The sequence below is a fragment of the Pseudorca crassidens genome, chromosome 16, assembly GCF_039906515.1.
Source record: "Pseudorca crassidens isolate mPseCra1 chromosome 16, mPseCra1.hap1, whole genome shotgun sequence".
NCBI classification, from domain to species: Eukaryota; Metazoa; Chordata; class Mammalia; order Artiodactyla; family Delphinidae; genus Pseudorca; species Pseudorca crassidens.
In genome coordinates, this window is record NC_090311.1 from 5,143,051 (window position 1) to 5,158,492 (window position 15,442).

The window sequence follows — 15,442 nt, forward strand, 5'->3', positions numbered from 1 at the left end:
CTTAATTAATCTCTGGCACTCCATATCCCATATTCTAAAATCCCCACATCCTTCTACGTCTAACAAGCGGGCAGCTCAGTGACCTTGAAGCTTTTGTGAAATACTCAGGAGCCTAGAGGTCCCAAGCCCTAGACCTGCAGCAGCCTGGCAGGGGAACTGGCTGCTACACCTGGCAACACCTTGGACAGGTGTAGCTGTGCCCCACTGCTATACAACCCAGACCGAGGATTGACTTCAGGGCTGTATTCACTGACAGTGGACTCCAGGAACAAGTCTGCACAGTAAGTCCTGTTGGTTAGAGATTATGGAAGTCTAGGCATCTCTTTGCTGGAGAGCTTTTCTAATAGGATTCAATGTCATCAGAACTCTGAGTCCAGGGTATTATTTTCCATGATCTCTTGGACCACTTTTGGGTCTGGGGTTCAGTGAAATAAAAGTATAATTCTTGGGCCATATTTCCCCTCTAATCATCCAAAATGACAGAATCAAGTATTATCTTTTAAATGAAAGCAAAAACAAACCAATCAACAAAATCCTAATGAACTGAAGAATAAACGAGATAAGATATGGGGATGTATGTATATGTACAGCTGATTCACTTTGTTATGAAGCAGAAACTAACACACCATTGTAAAGCAATTATACTCCAATAAAGATGTTTAAAAAAAAGAATAAACAAGATAAAATCACCACCAAACTTATTCACATTCATGTTACCGTTCAAAATATATTGGCTTTGCCACCAAGTGGCGGAAGCTGTCAGCATCCACTTGGGTTATTCAATTATTTGCTTAAGGTTACCAGCCTGGGTAGTGGGAAGAGATTATTCAAACAGGAACTCGGGAACATAGCAGAACAAAGATTACTCACATTCTAATATTTTTACAACTAAATAGGAATTTCTGGAAGTTGAGGAGCATTTTGCTGACCCTCACGAAGATGACAGAAAATAGCTCCATGACTGAAAATATTACTTTGCCGTGGAGCCTTTTCCATCCCATTTTCATGAATGGTCTAAGAGCCCAAATAGTCATTTGCTGCAATTCTCAGCTGTTAGTTCTATATTTTCCAAAGACATAACAAATGCATTTCTTTCAAAAGGTGCTAGGAGAGAATTTAAAGGTATGCTTTTCCTCTGAAGGAAAACCCAGAGAGGCTAAGACCCAGAATGGTACTCATCTGGGGGCAGGGATCTCAGTGAGATGGGGGAAGCGTCAGTTAAGGCCCATCTTGGGGCTCCATGTCCACTGGATGATGTAAGAGGCCCTAAGACAAGGATGATCCCAAACCTCTCCGTGCTAGCTGGGCAGATCCTGAAATCTTCACACATAACGTCTCTCCTTTGGAAAAAAACAAAACAAAACAAAACAAACCCCCCCCCCCCCAGATTTCCCAAGGTCCTCAGTTTCAGGCTAATCACGCTACTCTGGGATCTCTGGGATTGGGGTAGGGTAGGGTGGGGACGGGGGACAGTGGCTGACAGTGAACACACCTGCAGGGATGACTTGAAGATCGGACGCATGCCAAGGACAGTGAGAAGAGTATGCATCCACTGGGACTAACGCACTGGAGGGAAGCAGTGGGAGAAGCATCTGAACAGCCCCACTCTGAAAGATACAGCAAGCTCTAAAAAAGCAAGGCTACGCCACATGTTCAAAACACTAAAGTTCTGTAAAAATGAAAAACCTTAATCTTCCCCTAACTCCATTAGGTTTGCACATCTGCTATGAAGGCAGAGCCAATTTAAGCCTTGTTCACGTGACTAATAAGGTTAGATAATTGAACTGGTGGCGGATTAAACAGCGGCCAGTCAGCTCCATCCTAGGAGCTCCCTGGATGGAGGCGGGGAAGGCTGTGCCCTGCTGGTCTGTGCACGTGCAGCTGCACACGTTCACCAACATCACGGACGAGGAACAGAGGGCGTGCCTTGTGCTTCAGGAGAGCAGCCGCTGGAGGATGAGAGCTGAACCGAGAACAGAAAGGAGTCAGAAAAGATACAGCAAGTCGAGAGACAAATGCTGTGGTCCAGGAGAGCCCTGGGATAGGGGGTGAGGGGAGCAGACGGACACTGGGGATGAGACAGAGGAAGAACCCACAAGTCATTGCAACCCACCATGGAGGCCAAGAGAGCAAGCCAAGGCCAGGCCAGTGGGACTGTACCCGTGAACCAGATGACAAGGAGCCAGGCAGAAATGGGGATGATGGGGAAGCAGCAGAGCTGGGAAGGATGACGTCACGTGGCATCCACGTGGCCTCCCGCGGGAGGCTGAGATAGGTCAGTAGAAAAATTGAGATGTCCCAACGAAAAGGAAAGTGATCATTTCGCAATTCACCAGAACACATTAATGTGGCAGAGAGATTTTTTTCACAAGTTTTCGTTTTTCTGCCTTGCTTTTTACCTTCGAGGTGTCCTACCACCTGTCTGTGAGGGTACGAGCAGATGACAACACAAGGAACGAACGGCCAAGGATTCTTCACCAAAAACTCGAGCAGCTGTTTACACTTAGCCCGAATGTGTTCTCTTTTTCTGTGGACCTTTGTCTTCATGTTTGTGTTTTTATTTACACATGTCCAAGTGAGGCATGTTTTAGGCTAAGGAAGTTGTGATGGTGGAATTAAATGGGTGTAATTACTTCATGGTACGACTTAAACCATTTGGTTTTCTGGAAAGATGTCTCATGATGTTGGGACAGATTCTGAAGCCACTACTGGGCACACAGTGTTGAGAATGGAGGCAAAAATGCCGTGACTCTTGTCTACTTTGGGCCGTTTACTGATAAACCTGAGAACTCTGTGAACTGGAGAAAATGAAGCACATGCGCAGAAGACGGTTATAAGACATTTTAAAACTATGGTGAAACAGGAGTGAGACAATGAATGGGAGGATGAGAACAATTCAGAAACCAAACTCTCAATTCCAACGGCCCTTATTTTGACCCAAAGACTCCTTGAAAGAATCACAAATGACATAATGTTTTAAAGGTTTTTGATCTTATATTCCCGGGCTAGTAACATTTATCTATATAAATACGTTTTTCTCCTTTACCTGATTCTTTAATTTAATAGCATCTTTCCATAAGGTCCTCCTTTGAGGCTTGATTCATACAAAATTCAAAACATCTGATGCATTTGCAGCCTAGGGAAGAGCATTTTAAATTACAGTTCCTAGTTCTGGTGAGTTGGCAGTGAGACGGGGCCATGATTTCGTGCCGGTGGCAGTAGGGATGGGTCACATCTTGTGGCAATAAGATCAATTGGCAGTAATGTCAAAAGTCACACAAAATATTTTGAATCAGCAATTGCATTTTTGAGACTGTACAACAGGAAAACTTCCAAAAGAAATTCAAGCTACATGCACGATTATGTTCACTGCATTGTTTATTCATAGTAGTGAATACAACCTAAATGCCCCACTAAAGGGGATGGATCAGAAAGGATGAGGTCACTCACTCTATGAAACGTTACACCATCCTCGAAATCATGGTAACTACGCTGCGGTCGAGGGAAATGTCCTTGATATATTGACAAACAAGAAGAACAATGTTAACAAAGAGGGGACAGTGTTTACGACGTGACACCTCACGTGTACAAAGGCTGACGGTGAACCAGACAGAACAAACCAAGCCAGCTGCTCTTTCAAAATAGTCTAATTTTACAAATAAATAAATGTAAGGAAACCTTCCTCACCCAAAAGGAAGAAAGAAAAGAAGGAAGGAAGGAAGGCTGGGCTTTATGGGTTTGATTCTATATCTTACAACAGCTCTTTCGAATAGATTCTATTTCATACCAATTTTACAGCTCTGAGCTGGAGACATACAGATGGTCAGTGATTTGCTCAAGACCCAGGTGGTTCCTGACTGGGCAGGGCCTTAGGATCTACCCAGACTTCAGCGTCTGAATGCCATGCTCACAGACGGGGCTTCTTTGGGCTTTGTATCTGTCTCTTGTTCTGGGAAATAGTATAATTGCTCTTCGTGGCTACTAGCTTCATGCAATAATGACAAAGAATGACCAATTAAAGCCTATAAACTATTCAAAGTTTCTGAAACTGGAAAGTACAAAAGTGAGGAAGGAAAACCTACTCTTGAAATATTAGATCTCACTAAAATCATGTTACCTTGATTGACGCAGTTTTGATTTCCATTCACTATAGGAATTTCTCTCTAAATTCCTCAAAAATTTATGTAAAATGCTTAGTACATTAACTCCCCTGAATCACTATAATATTTTAACAGAGGTAGTTTTCAATTTAGAGGACCTCCTATCTCTGGCTTTTTCTCTTGCCTCCTGCAAAGCATCAGTACACAAAGGAGAAATCCATTGTATGTGCATGTGTGTGGGCTTGTGCGTACCCAGCCAGGAATCCATAAACACCATACTTTTCCAGGGAAGGAGATTTTGTTCCTTTTCACATATCAATTATTCAGATTTTGTCCTTCATGTTGATACAGGATGTTTCTAGCACTGCATCTGGGTTACACTTTCTTTATGGAATTTTCATCAGTTCCATTGCACAGGTAAAAAGACCAAGGCACACACTTAAAATAAAGGCAAAGACTTTACACTTAAAAATAATTAACTCAGTAAGAAGCAGCCAGTCTGACAGAACACAGTAACATCTGATCAAAAGCTCCAGTGCACATACAAAGGAGGGCCAAAGAGAGAGTTTTACCCAGATTTAATGTGTCAGTAAATCCACTTAAAAGTAAGTAAAAGCTAAAAATGGAGAACAACGTTCTGTAAAGATGAGAGTGAGATCCTCCCTAAGAATGACAGGCTTCTTCCACAAGGAAAGTCTAGGACTTTTCTCTCTTAAGCTGTAGGGAATTATGTTTTCCATATTCAGCATGTGTAACTGGAGAACCATCTATAAGTCTCAAGGTACTCAGGCTTGTCCCCCTTTTCTCTCCAAGCCACTTACTGCACACCCACGTCCTTACCATCTGGAAGCTTCGGGTGGAATGGAATTCACACTGCATCATGTCAAAGAAGATGGGGATGGTGGCTTTGCGAAGCTCTGTCTCAGGAATCAGTGTCATTTCTAATATCGGGCCGACCATTTCTGGAATGAACTTTATCTTGTGTTGACCTTGAATAAAGAAGTGCATTATTCAGAAGTGTTTTAAATAAAGGATTCTGAAATGAGCTTCAATGGACAGAAACAAAACTACACAGATCATTGTGATTTTGAATGCTAGGATCTTGGGAATATGTACCCATTTCTCACCTACAGGCAACAATTTTGAGTGTGCCCAGTCTTTAGTATAAGAAGTGAACTGTATTCCAAACAGTGTAAGTGAAGCTGTTAAAAAAAAAAATCTACCCAATATAAGGCCTGCAGTCATGATTTGTCTGTTACCGACGACAAATGCCATTTCACAAACAGACAATTACATCACACACATCGGGGCCTGAGCAGCTAACGGGTACCCAGTTTTGGAAAGAGCAGGGCTGGGAGACGGGACCCTTGGCATCTCATTTTATGAACAATGAACAAGAGTTGATAAAGTGAAGAGGTTAGGGCAGGTGGTCTCTTGGGCCCTTTCTGTCTGCAACATCATATGAAAAAGAGTTTACTATTTGGAACCTCTGTAAATAATGTCAAGGGATCTCTATAACGTTCCGAGTGACTGATCAGAGAAATCAAAACCAGACCTCAGGATGTGAAGCTGTGAAAACAGAAAGGATTCTGCCTTTTTCGACTATTTGATTGGATAACGCACCTATCTTGTCCAGATATGATTTTTAAAGCATAAGACTATAATATTCATTATGATTCACAAGGACAATAGTATATGCTTAAAACAACTTTCGAGAAAACTTTTCAAAAGCTGTTTTAAGCACATACTTCTGCCCCTATGATTAATGATGAATATTATAAAATTAGCTAACACTTACTAAGTACGACTACGTGACCAGCCTCATAGAAAGAGTCTCACTGAATTCTCAACATAATTTTGTGAGACGGCTACCATTCCTCTCCTCTTTTTAAAAACCAGACTGTACTTTATTTTTTAATAGACTTTATTTTTTAGAGCAAAAGTGAGCAGAAGGTACAGAGATTTCTCCTACACCCCTGCCCCCATTATAACATCCTCCCCCAGAGGGAGTGCCATTCTGAACTCTGTTTTACAGATGAGGAAACTGTGAATTTCCCCAAACCAGCGTGCTGTTCAGTGGAAATGGTAGAGCAGGATTGGAACCCGGGTCTGTGATTCTGAAGCATCAGGTGTGTCCCCCGTGCCCGGCCTGCCGGTCACGAGATCTTTCCAGGACACTAGTCCTCTCCATCTCGTGGTAACAGAAACGATGCTGGCTGTCCACACCACTCCCTTCTCCGTGTGCTGCCGTAATAACCCAGATGCAGAGGACACTGACCTGTCATTTTATCTAGCGTTACTGGGGTATCACACTTCTAAACTGGGTGTCCCAGAAAGTAGAGACAGGATTCTTACAGGCTCCAAACCTTTTTATTTTTTTCTTTTCTATTTCAATTATTTTGTTGGAAATCTTGGTATCACACCTCTTGAGGCCTCCGCCTTCGACTCGGACACCGCTAACTCAAAATCTCCATTTTTTCGTTTTTTGCTACCATTGTGCCTCACCCCAGCAGTGGCCTCCACACCCTGCTATGTCTAAATTCCTGAGGGCTGGGAGTGATGTGGGTGAACTTCCAGAGAACTTGAAGGGATAAAAGGCCACCAGAGGGAAGGAGCTGCTGGAAAACTCATTTCTGAAAAAAGGGGGGCGTTGACCTTATGTAAGGTGATATGATTAAATTTAGAGGCAGGTCCCATCACGGAAGGGGTCTTTTATAATTCCTGCCTTCTTATCTTTAATTTCAGAAATCCTGATTTATTTTCATTTCACCCCATTACAATTTATATCTTTTTGTTTCCAACATATAATAGAAGAATGCACAAGAATTAAATGCTTGAATGAGTTATTTGTGACATTTTGTTATTAGCACTCGTAATTTATCCAGAGTTAATCAATGTTACTAACATTTTTACACAATCTGGAAATACAATGGATACACTAAATAATTTCATTTTCTTTATAACTCAGCTAATGCAGATTTCTGTAAAGAGAACCATTAAACAAATTTGGCTATTATAAATAAAGACCCTTAACAAAATCCATAATCCTCATAAGTGGTCTATATTAAAGTATTCAGAAATTTGTATTGGGTGGACACATACATAAAATGCAACCTTCAAAAAGGAATCTGAATATAATTAAAATCTTATTAACCTTTACTAAATAATACTTTGACTAAGGCCCTAATATAACACGATTCTCATCGCTTCCCCAAATGCTTAATGTTTCTGAAAAGCATGTAAGTGATGCAAAGCATTCTCTTAAAAATGCTATTATATCCAGTCTCTCAGGTGACACTTTTCTTGTATTATGCCTAAAAACTGTCAAAGCCAATGTTTCAGAAAACAGATGCTGGTGACAGAGTTCTTCATCAACCACAACTGCAGCGTCACGAAGGCCTCTGTCTCTCACTGACAGCCTTTATTGTTCCAGGCTGGGAGGATTGCATAGGAGAGAAACAAGCGGTTGCCAATGCAGGGATTGGAAAAATATGTTCCAAAAACGAGGGTGTCCTCAGCTTTGATTATTGCCCCTCCCATTAACACAGGACACGTTGGCCGGGGGCCAGCACTGAACTTCAGCCACAGTGATATCCCCAGGGTTTAACCTCGGAGAACCAATGAGTAAGCATTGGATACAATTCTCCAATATTCATCGTTTTTCTTTCTTTCTTTCTTTTTTTGGCATTTGCATTATGGATTTCCCCTGGAGCATCTGTTGTTCAAATTTAATGATGAACTCAGGTTTGGAATCAAAGGGAATCAAGGTGACTCTTGAAATGCAGGCTTCAAGAAAAAGAGGATTTACTTTCTTTTTTTCCTTTTGAGACAAAGGAAGAACAAACTAATTATCGGATCACAATGGGAATCGACGGATCACTCTGGTCACCTTGGCCAAACTCCTGGTTACCACTCCTCAATCCTTAAAAACCCACCGACAGTCTTTCTTCTAGTGACAAAACACGGAGCTTCTTCCCTGGGAACCAGACCGCGCTGTCTCAGGGAAGCTGGCTTCTCCCCCATCAACAGCCTCCCCCTGGGTGCCTGGATGATCTCTTGACAATCATGAGTGTTCAGAAATCCGGGACCTTAAACATCGTCTAATCCCAGGAAAATCTCCATATACACAAGAGTAGACAGAGCAAAAATTTCCATCACCCAGTCAAACGGATTAGGCCCCACTGTATGTGGGTTTTAATGAAAAGCACACAATTTCTTCCAAGTCTCCAAAAATACCCATGAAGGGAATCCCTGCGTGACAAATGTCCCAGACCCAACGTGGAAGATAAAGATCTTCCTGCGAGCACATTTGTTCTGGACAGACTGGAGAGACTGCGGCTCCGGGGCGCTGTATGTAACAAACAAAATGTAAATCGAGGTGAGGAAGGCAAAAGAGAGCTCAGGTGCTCTGCAGGCTGCCGCACAGAGTGCGCTTTGATAAATAACTGAAGAGCTGAGTAAATAAGCACGTCCGCTCCCCCCGCCCCCCGCCTTTATTGGGAGAGAGTCTGCCTTTGATTTCTCCTTTCACACTCAAAATATGACAGGTTTGGGAGGAAAAAAAAAAACCCCATGCTGCTCTGTCCCATGGGGCAGCACTGTGTCTGCACTTGCATTAAACTGAGCAACACAGACCCCGGATCCTCGTTCCAGTGCTGTGCAAGGAGGTGGGTTCTGGGCCGCTCACACCACACGTATGACTGGGAAGACTCAAGAAGGAGACGGTCTCACGGCACATTTGGCTCAGGGCCTGATCCAGTGACAGGTGACTAATTGTAAGAGGATAAATAGATCTGACGTCTATTTTTATTTTCTTGGTGGAGACTGCCAATATGATCTCAAACCTGAGCCCATTTGAAAAAAATGGTTTTTTTTGGTTGTTTAAAAGCTGTGTAGAAAATAGGTTGTATACATCTTCGGAAACTGAGATGTGCTCTCGTTAATTTCTAGAGTGGCATCCTCAGCAATGACGCTGGAGGGCAGGATCCAACACCTGAGATTCAGAGCAGCAAAGAAAGGGCCAGGTGGCCGGAGGTGACCCCACGGAGCTAGCCTTAGCCATTTTGAGGGGAAGCCGGGCCAGATCTTGGGAGCAGCCGACATGTTTATTATTTTTTTTTAACTTTCAAACATAATTTAATTATTCTGTAAGCAAGGAACCCAATCACGTGGGTCAATGATTACTTCTCGCTGTTACCGAATCCCTACCCTTCACTGACCACAGTCACAGTCTACATTTGCCCTCCTGGCGGCTTCTCCTGCCAGAGGCAGAGGTCCTGGTAGAATGCTGCCAAACACAGACCTGCTGCATTCATCACTGTATTCCAGTCAGCAACGGGCGGGGATGAGACGGGACATTTGCTCTCTTAACTGTATCCTTTATGTTGCAAATCAAAAGCCTCTGTCACTTGACTCAGACTATTTAGAACGTAATGACATAATGTCAAGAGAACCAACCATCGGAACACTGGAGGCTTCACGAGGGCCCAGAGGTGGCTTCACAGAGAAGCTCATGCTTCCCTGGGCCCATCCCACTGTCTTCCATTGAAATCGTAGACACGGAGCAAATGAGGAGGAATCAGTTTCAAACTGTGCTCGATCTCAGGGATTCCAGAGATGACCTTGAGAACACTTAGAAGAAAAAAGAAAAGAAAGAGAAGAAAACCCGAGTGTCTGGGGCGCCCATGTGTCAGGCCAGCCTGGGCTTGAGCTGGCCTTTGGGGGCTCCCTCTGAGCCAGGAAGTGGTCCTTCAGTTGAAGGTCAGAGAGGAGGGGAGGGTCCCGGGTGAGCTGAGCTGAGACAGCAGCTACTAATCAAACAAGAAGGACGCCTTTTAGTGTGTTAAAAACCAGTGTGAATATCTACCAGGGCGGCTGTCTCTACTTATCCTAAATGATGAGAAAAAAATTACCGAGGCGTTTCGGAATGAAGCATTTGAAAACACACCTAAAAGGGTCCTTTTAGGAGAAATGGACTAGCTCACAGTTCGTACTTTAGAGGTGACACTGAACAATTCAGAAGGTGTTGTCACTCTCTCTGGAAGGGCCGGGGTGAAAGATGACCGCAGAGGGCCCTCATGCAGAGGTACATCAGGTCCCCGCTGAAGAGCCTGGCCACAGTGGGTGCAGCCCATCACTCACTGGACTCCAGCACCTAGAAGAGCCCTGGGCTCCCACTTGTCCAGCCGAGAATGACTCCCTCCATGCCATTGCCCTGAACGTTCCTGCTCGCCCTCACCTGCCCCTCCCTCGGAATGGGGCTACAGACAGAACCTTCCTGGCAGGAGTCCCACAGTGTCTGACCTGCCAGGAAACGTGGGAGATGAAGCTGTCAGGGTAGGATCAATTTAAATGAATCATGAACGGTTCTAGGAGGCTCAGCATTTCACTACCGAGATCACCATATATATATAAAAAGCATTATTAAGCACCATATATACAAAAAGCATTACTGAGCACCATATATATAAAAAGCGTTACTGAGCACCATATATATAAAAAGCGTTACTGAGCACCATATATATAAAAAGCATTACTGAGCACCATATATATAAAAAGCATTACTGAGCACCATATATGTAAAAAGCATTACTGAGCACCATATAGATAAAAAGCATTACTGAGCACCATATATGTAAAAAGCATTACTGAGCACCATATATGTAAAAAGCATTACTGAGCACCATATGTATAAAAAGCATTATTGAGCTTCAGAGTTAGAAGGCTCTTGAAAACTTCCGTCCAGCCTCTGCATCTTACAGCCTAGAAAGCTGAGTGAGGGAAGCCCAGACCGACTGCGTCACGCAGCCAGGCAAGAAGTTCCACTCAAGTGGAACTCATATCCAGTCTCTTCCCTCGGAGCCCAGGGTGCCTGCTCTCTCCCCAGGGACGGCAGGAAGACCAAGGACGGGACAGTGCCAGGAAGGTTCTGTGTTGGAGATGCAGCCAGGCACTCTGACACCGAGAGCCAGTACTTTGATGCCGGACGTTTCAGCTGCTGCAGCAAAGTCCCAGTGGAGAGTTTCCTTAAGGGGTCCCCAGTTGACTCCAGGACTGATGCCCACACAGCAAGTGGGGAGTGGATTCTCCTCCCAGTGAGAGCACAGGCAGAGAAGTCATCCCCACCAGCTCCTTCTCTCCACCTGGGAGCTCTCGCACTGGATTTTTATCCTGGAGAACCCAGCAGGCGCCTCGTGTTAAACCAAGTTTCTTAATTTCCATGTTCTTAGTATTATCCACAGAGTATCGATTTCCCCCCCAAAGAGTTCTACATTTATTTTTCTGGATGAAGACCCATTTGAAAAAGACTCCATCCTTCATATAAATGGAAAGACAAAGAATATTTGGAAATTCTCCTAACATTCCCTAGAGATGTGACAGGGCCTTCCTTTACACACTTCTGCTGACCTCCGGGCACTCAAGAAGGATTAGGAGTCAAAGGCCTCTGAGGAAACCTGGCTTCAGTTGAAAAGAAGCCGCTGTGAACGTACTGACCGCTAAGCCACGTAGCAGGGCTGGCCCTCAAAACCCCGGCCCTGTCTGCTCAAAGGGCCATCAGGAAGGCGGTGGAGTCCAATGCCACGGCCTTCATCGAAAGCCGTGTTTAGTTTTGTCACCTCGTTTCGTTCTGCCCAAGGAATGTAGGTACATCAGGGCACCTTCCCAGCCACGAAGAAAGCTATTCCAGGAGCACACAGATTGGGATACGGCTAAGGCGCCCCAGCCCTGGTGGGACAAACAAAACCCTGATGCAGCGGGGTGACTAGAGAGCAAAGTGGGCAGTGGCCTGCCTCCTTCTAGAGAAGAAAAGTCACTGGGGGGTGGGGAGAGTGGAAACCCTCCCACAACAAACCAAGGTAGGATCTGTGTGCCGACCTGAGAGAAGGAAGGAGAGCCTGGGCAATTCAGAGGCAGAAACTTGCACAGGACCAGGAGTGGTGCTGAAGAAAGGTGCCCGGGGCACCTCAGCACAAAACCAGCGGAGGACAGGTGCCAGGAAGAGCTTCGTCTCAACTAGGAGAGGCCAGGTTCACAGAGGACACATAAAGGTGGTGAGGAGACACCAAATTATAAGCAGTTGTTTATTCCTTTATAAGGAACATAACCAACAGAATGACATGTCATAGTGGCTAACATTTTAATAGAAAATTCCTTGTTATATTAATCAATTCACTTATAAATAAAATTGAATTAATTTCTTATCATTTTTACTTTTTTCTTGCTTATTGTAAGAATACACTTAAGATGAGATCTACCTTCTTACATCTTTACATGTACAATACAGGATCATTAACTTGAGGCACCGCGTGTATAGCAGATCCCTAAAATGTATGCATCTTGCAAAACTTCAACGTTTCATCCTTTGACCAACACCTCCCCACTGCTCCCTCGGCACACCCCTGCCCCTGGCAACCACCATTCTGCTCTCTGCTCTAATGAGTTTGACTCCTTCAGAGATCTCATATGTGAGGATTCATGCAGTAACTGTCCATCTGCGACTGGCTTAGTTCACATCCAACAGTGGTCTTCAGGGTCTTCCATTTTTTTTTTCATATGATGGGATTTCTTTTATTTTAAGGCTGAATAATATTTCATTGTACATATATAATACCACATTTTCTTTACCCAGTCATCTGTTGATGGGCATTTAGGTTGTTTCCATATCTCTGTTATTGTGAATAATGCTGCAACGAACATGGGAATGCAGATATCCAGATTCTGATTTTAATTCGTTAGAATATAGAACCTGGAGTGAGAATGCTGGATCATAGGGGTAGTTCTATTTTTATTTTATTGAGGAACCTCCATACACATCATTTTACATTCCCACCAGCTGTGTACATGAGTTCAAATTTCTCTACATCCTTGCAAACACATGATTATCTTTTATTTATTTTCTTCATAACAGCCATCCGAACAGGTGTGAGGCCATAGCTCACTGTGGTTTCTGATTTGCATTTCCCTGATGATGAATGATGTTAAACAACTTTTCATGTACTTACTGGCCATTTGTCTGTCTTCTTTGAAGAAATGTCTATTCAAGTCCTTTGACCACTTTTTAATTGGTTTATTTGTTTTTTTGCTATAGAATTGTAGGAGTTCCTTATATATTCTGGATATTACTCCCTCATCAGACATGGGGTTTGCAAATATATTCTCCCATTACTTTTCATTTTATTGTTTCCTTCCTTTATTGTGCAAAAGCTTTTTAGTTTGATGTAGTCTACTTGTCTTTTTGGTGCCATTTCCAAGAAATCATTGTCCAGGCCAAGGTCAAAAAGCTTTTCTCCTATGGTTTCTTCTAGGAATTTTATGGTTTCAGGTCTTACATTTAAGTCTTTAGTGTGTTATGAGTTGCTTTTTGTATATGGCTTAAGAGTCCAATTTCATTCTTTTGCAGGTGGATATCCAGTATTAACAACACTATTTGTTGTTCACAAACCACTTGTTAAAGTCACTTTCCTTTCTTCACTGTGTATTCTTGGTTTCCTGTCGAAGATCAGTTGACTGCATATGTGTGGGCTTACTTCTGAGCTCTCTCTTCTGTTTCATTGGTCTATGTCTGTCTTTATGCCAGTACCACACTGTTTTGATTTCTATAGCTTTGTAACTTATTTTGAAACCAGGAGGTATAATGCCTCCATCTTTGTTCTTCTTTCTCAGGATTGCTTTGGATATTCAGGGTCTTTTGTGTTTCCACATGATTTTTAGAATTGATTTTTCAATGTCTGTAAAACATTCCACTGGAATTTTGAAAGCGATAACAATATCAAGTCTTCCAATCCATGAACATGAGATGTCTTTACATTTATTTGTGTCTCTTTAAATTTCTGTCATCAGTGTTTTGTAATTTTCAGTGTATAAGTCTTTCACCTCCTTGGTTAAGTTTATTCCTAAATATTTTATTCATTTTTATGCTACTGAAAATGGGATTGTTTTCTTAATTTATTTTACAGGTAGTGTGTATAGAAATGCAACTTTTTTTTTTCTATGTTGATTTTGTATCCTGCAACTTTTCTGAATTTGTTTGTTAGCTCTAACACTTTTTTGGAAGAGTCTTTAGGGTTCCCTACATATAAGATCATGTCATCTGCCAAGAGAGGTAATTTTACTTCTTCCTTTCTGATCTGGATGCCTTTTATTGCTTTTTCTTACTTAATTGGTCTGTCCAGACTTCCAGTACTATGTTGAATAGGAGGGGTGAGAGTGAGCATCCTGTCTTGTTTCCAATCTTAGAGAAAAACTATCAGTTTTTTACCACTGAGTGAGTATGATATTAGTTGACAATATATGCCCTTAACTATGTTAAGTTACATTCCTTCTATACCTAGTTTGTGGAGTTTTTATCATGAAAGGGTTTTGAATTTTGTCCAATGATTTTTCTATATCTATTGAGATAATCTTATTATCCTTCATTCAATTAATGTAGTCTATCACTTTTATTAATTTGCATATGTTGAATCATCTTTGCATCCCAGAGATAAATCCCACTTGTTCCTGGCATATGACCCTTTTAATGTGCTGTTGAATTCAGTTTGCTAGTATTTGGTTGAGGATTTTTGCATCTGTGTTCATCAGAGATGGTGGCCTATAGATTTCTTTCTCTTTTTTTTTTTTGGTAGTGTGTTTGACTTTGGCATCATGGTAATGCTCATGTCATTAAATGAGTTTAGAAGTGTTGCCTGCTCTTCAGTGTTTTAGAAAAGTGTGAAAAGGATTGATATTAATTCTTCTTTAAATGTTGGGTAGTATTCACCAGTGCAGGCATCTTGACCTGGACTTTTGTTTGTTGTAAGATGATTCAATCTCTTTACTCATTATTGGTCTGTTCAGACTTTCTATTTATTCATAATTCAGTCTCAGTAGGTTGTATGTTTCTAGGAATGTATCCATTTCTTCTAGGTTGCTGGCACGTTAAGTTTTCACAGTAGTCTCTTATGATCCTTTTTATTTCTACGGCATCAGTTGTAATGTTTCCTCTTTCATTTATGATTTTATTTTTTTGAGTCTCCTCTCCTTTTTTCTTAGTAATTGAGCTAAAGGTTTGTCAATTTTGTTTATCTTCTCAAAAACCCAACTCTTAATTTTATTGACGTTTTCTATCCTCTATTTTGTTTATTTCTTCTCTAATCCTTATTATTTCCTTCCTTTTGCCGACTTTAGGCTTAGGCCTAGTTTTTTTTTTTGGTTGTTCTTGTTCCTTGAGGTGTAAAGCTGGGTTGTTTATTTGAGATCTTTCTTCACCAGTAAGCCAACACTATAGATCAATGGACCTAACAGACATATACAAAACATTTCCCCTAACGGCAGCAGAATACACATTTCTCTCAAGTGCACAAGGA

At 42.2% G+C, this 15,442-nt stretch overlaps 1 protein-coding gene across 7 annotated transcripts in view; it reads right to left on the minus strand.

Moving 5' to 3' along the window:
• The window catches only part of DOCK1 (dedicator of cytokinesis 1), a 526,777-nt gene that overhangs the window by 82,193 nt on the left and 429,142 nt on the right, over nucleotides 1-15,442 (minus strand). For all 7 annotated transcript variants that reach the window (XM_067709064.1, XM_067709065.1, XM_067709063.1 and 4 more), the window contains one exon: nucleotides 4,941-5,089. In XM_067709064.1, the coding sequence (XP_067565165.1) occupies nucleotides 4,941-5,089 (149 nt within the window). The remainder of the gene's footprint in view (nucleotides 1-4,940; nucleotides 5,090-15,442) is intronic.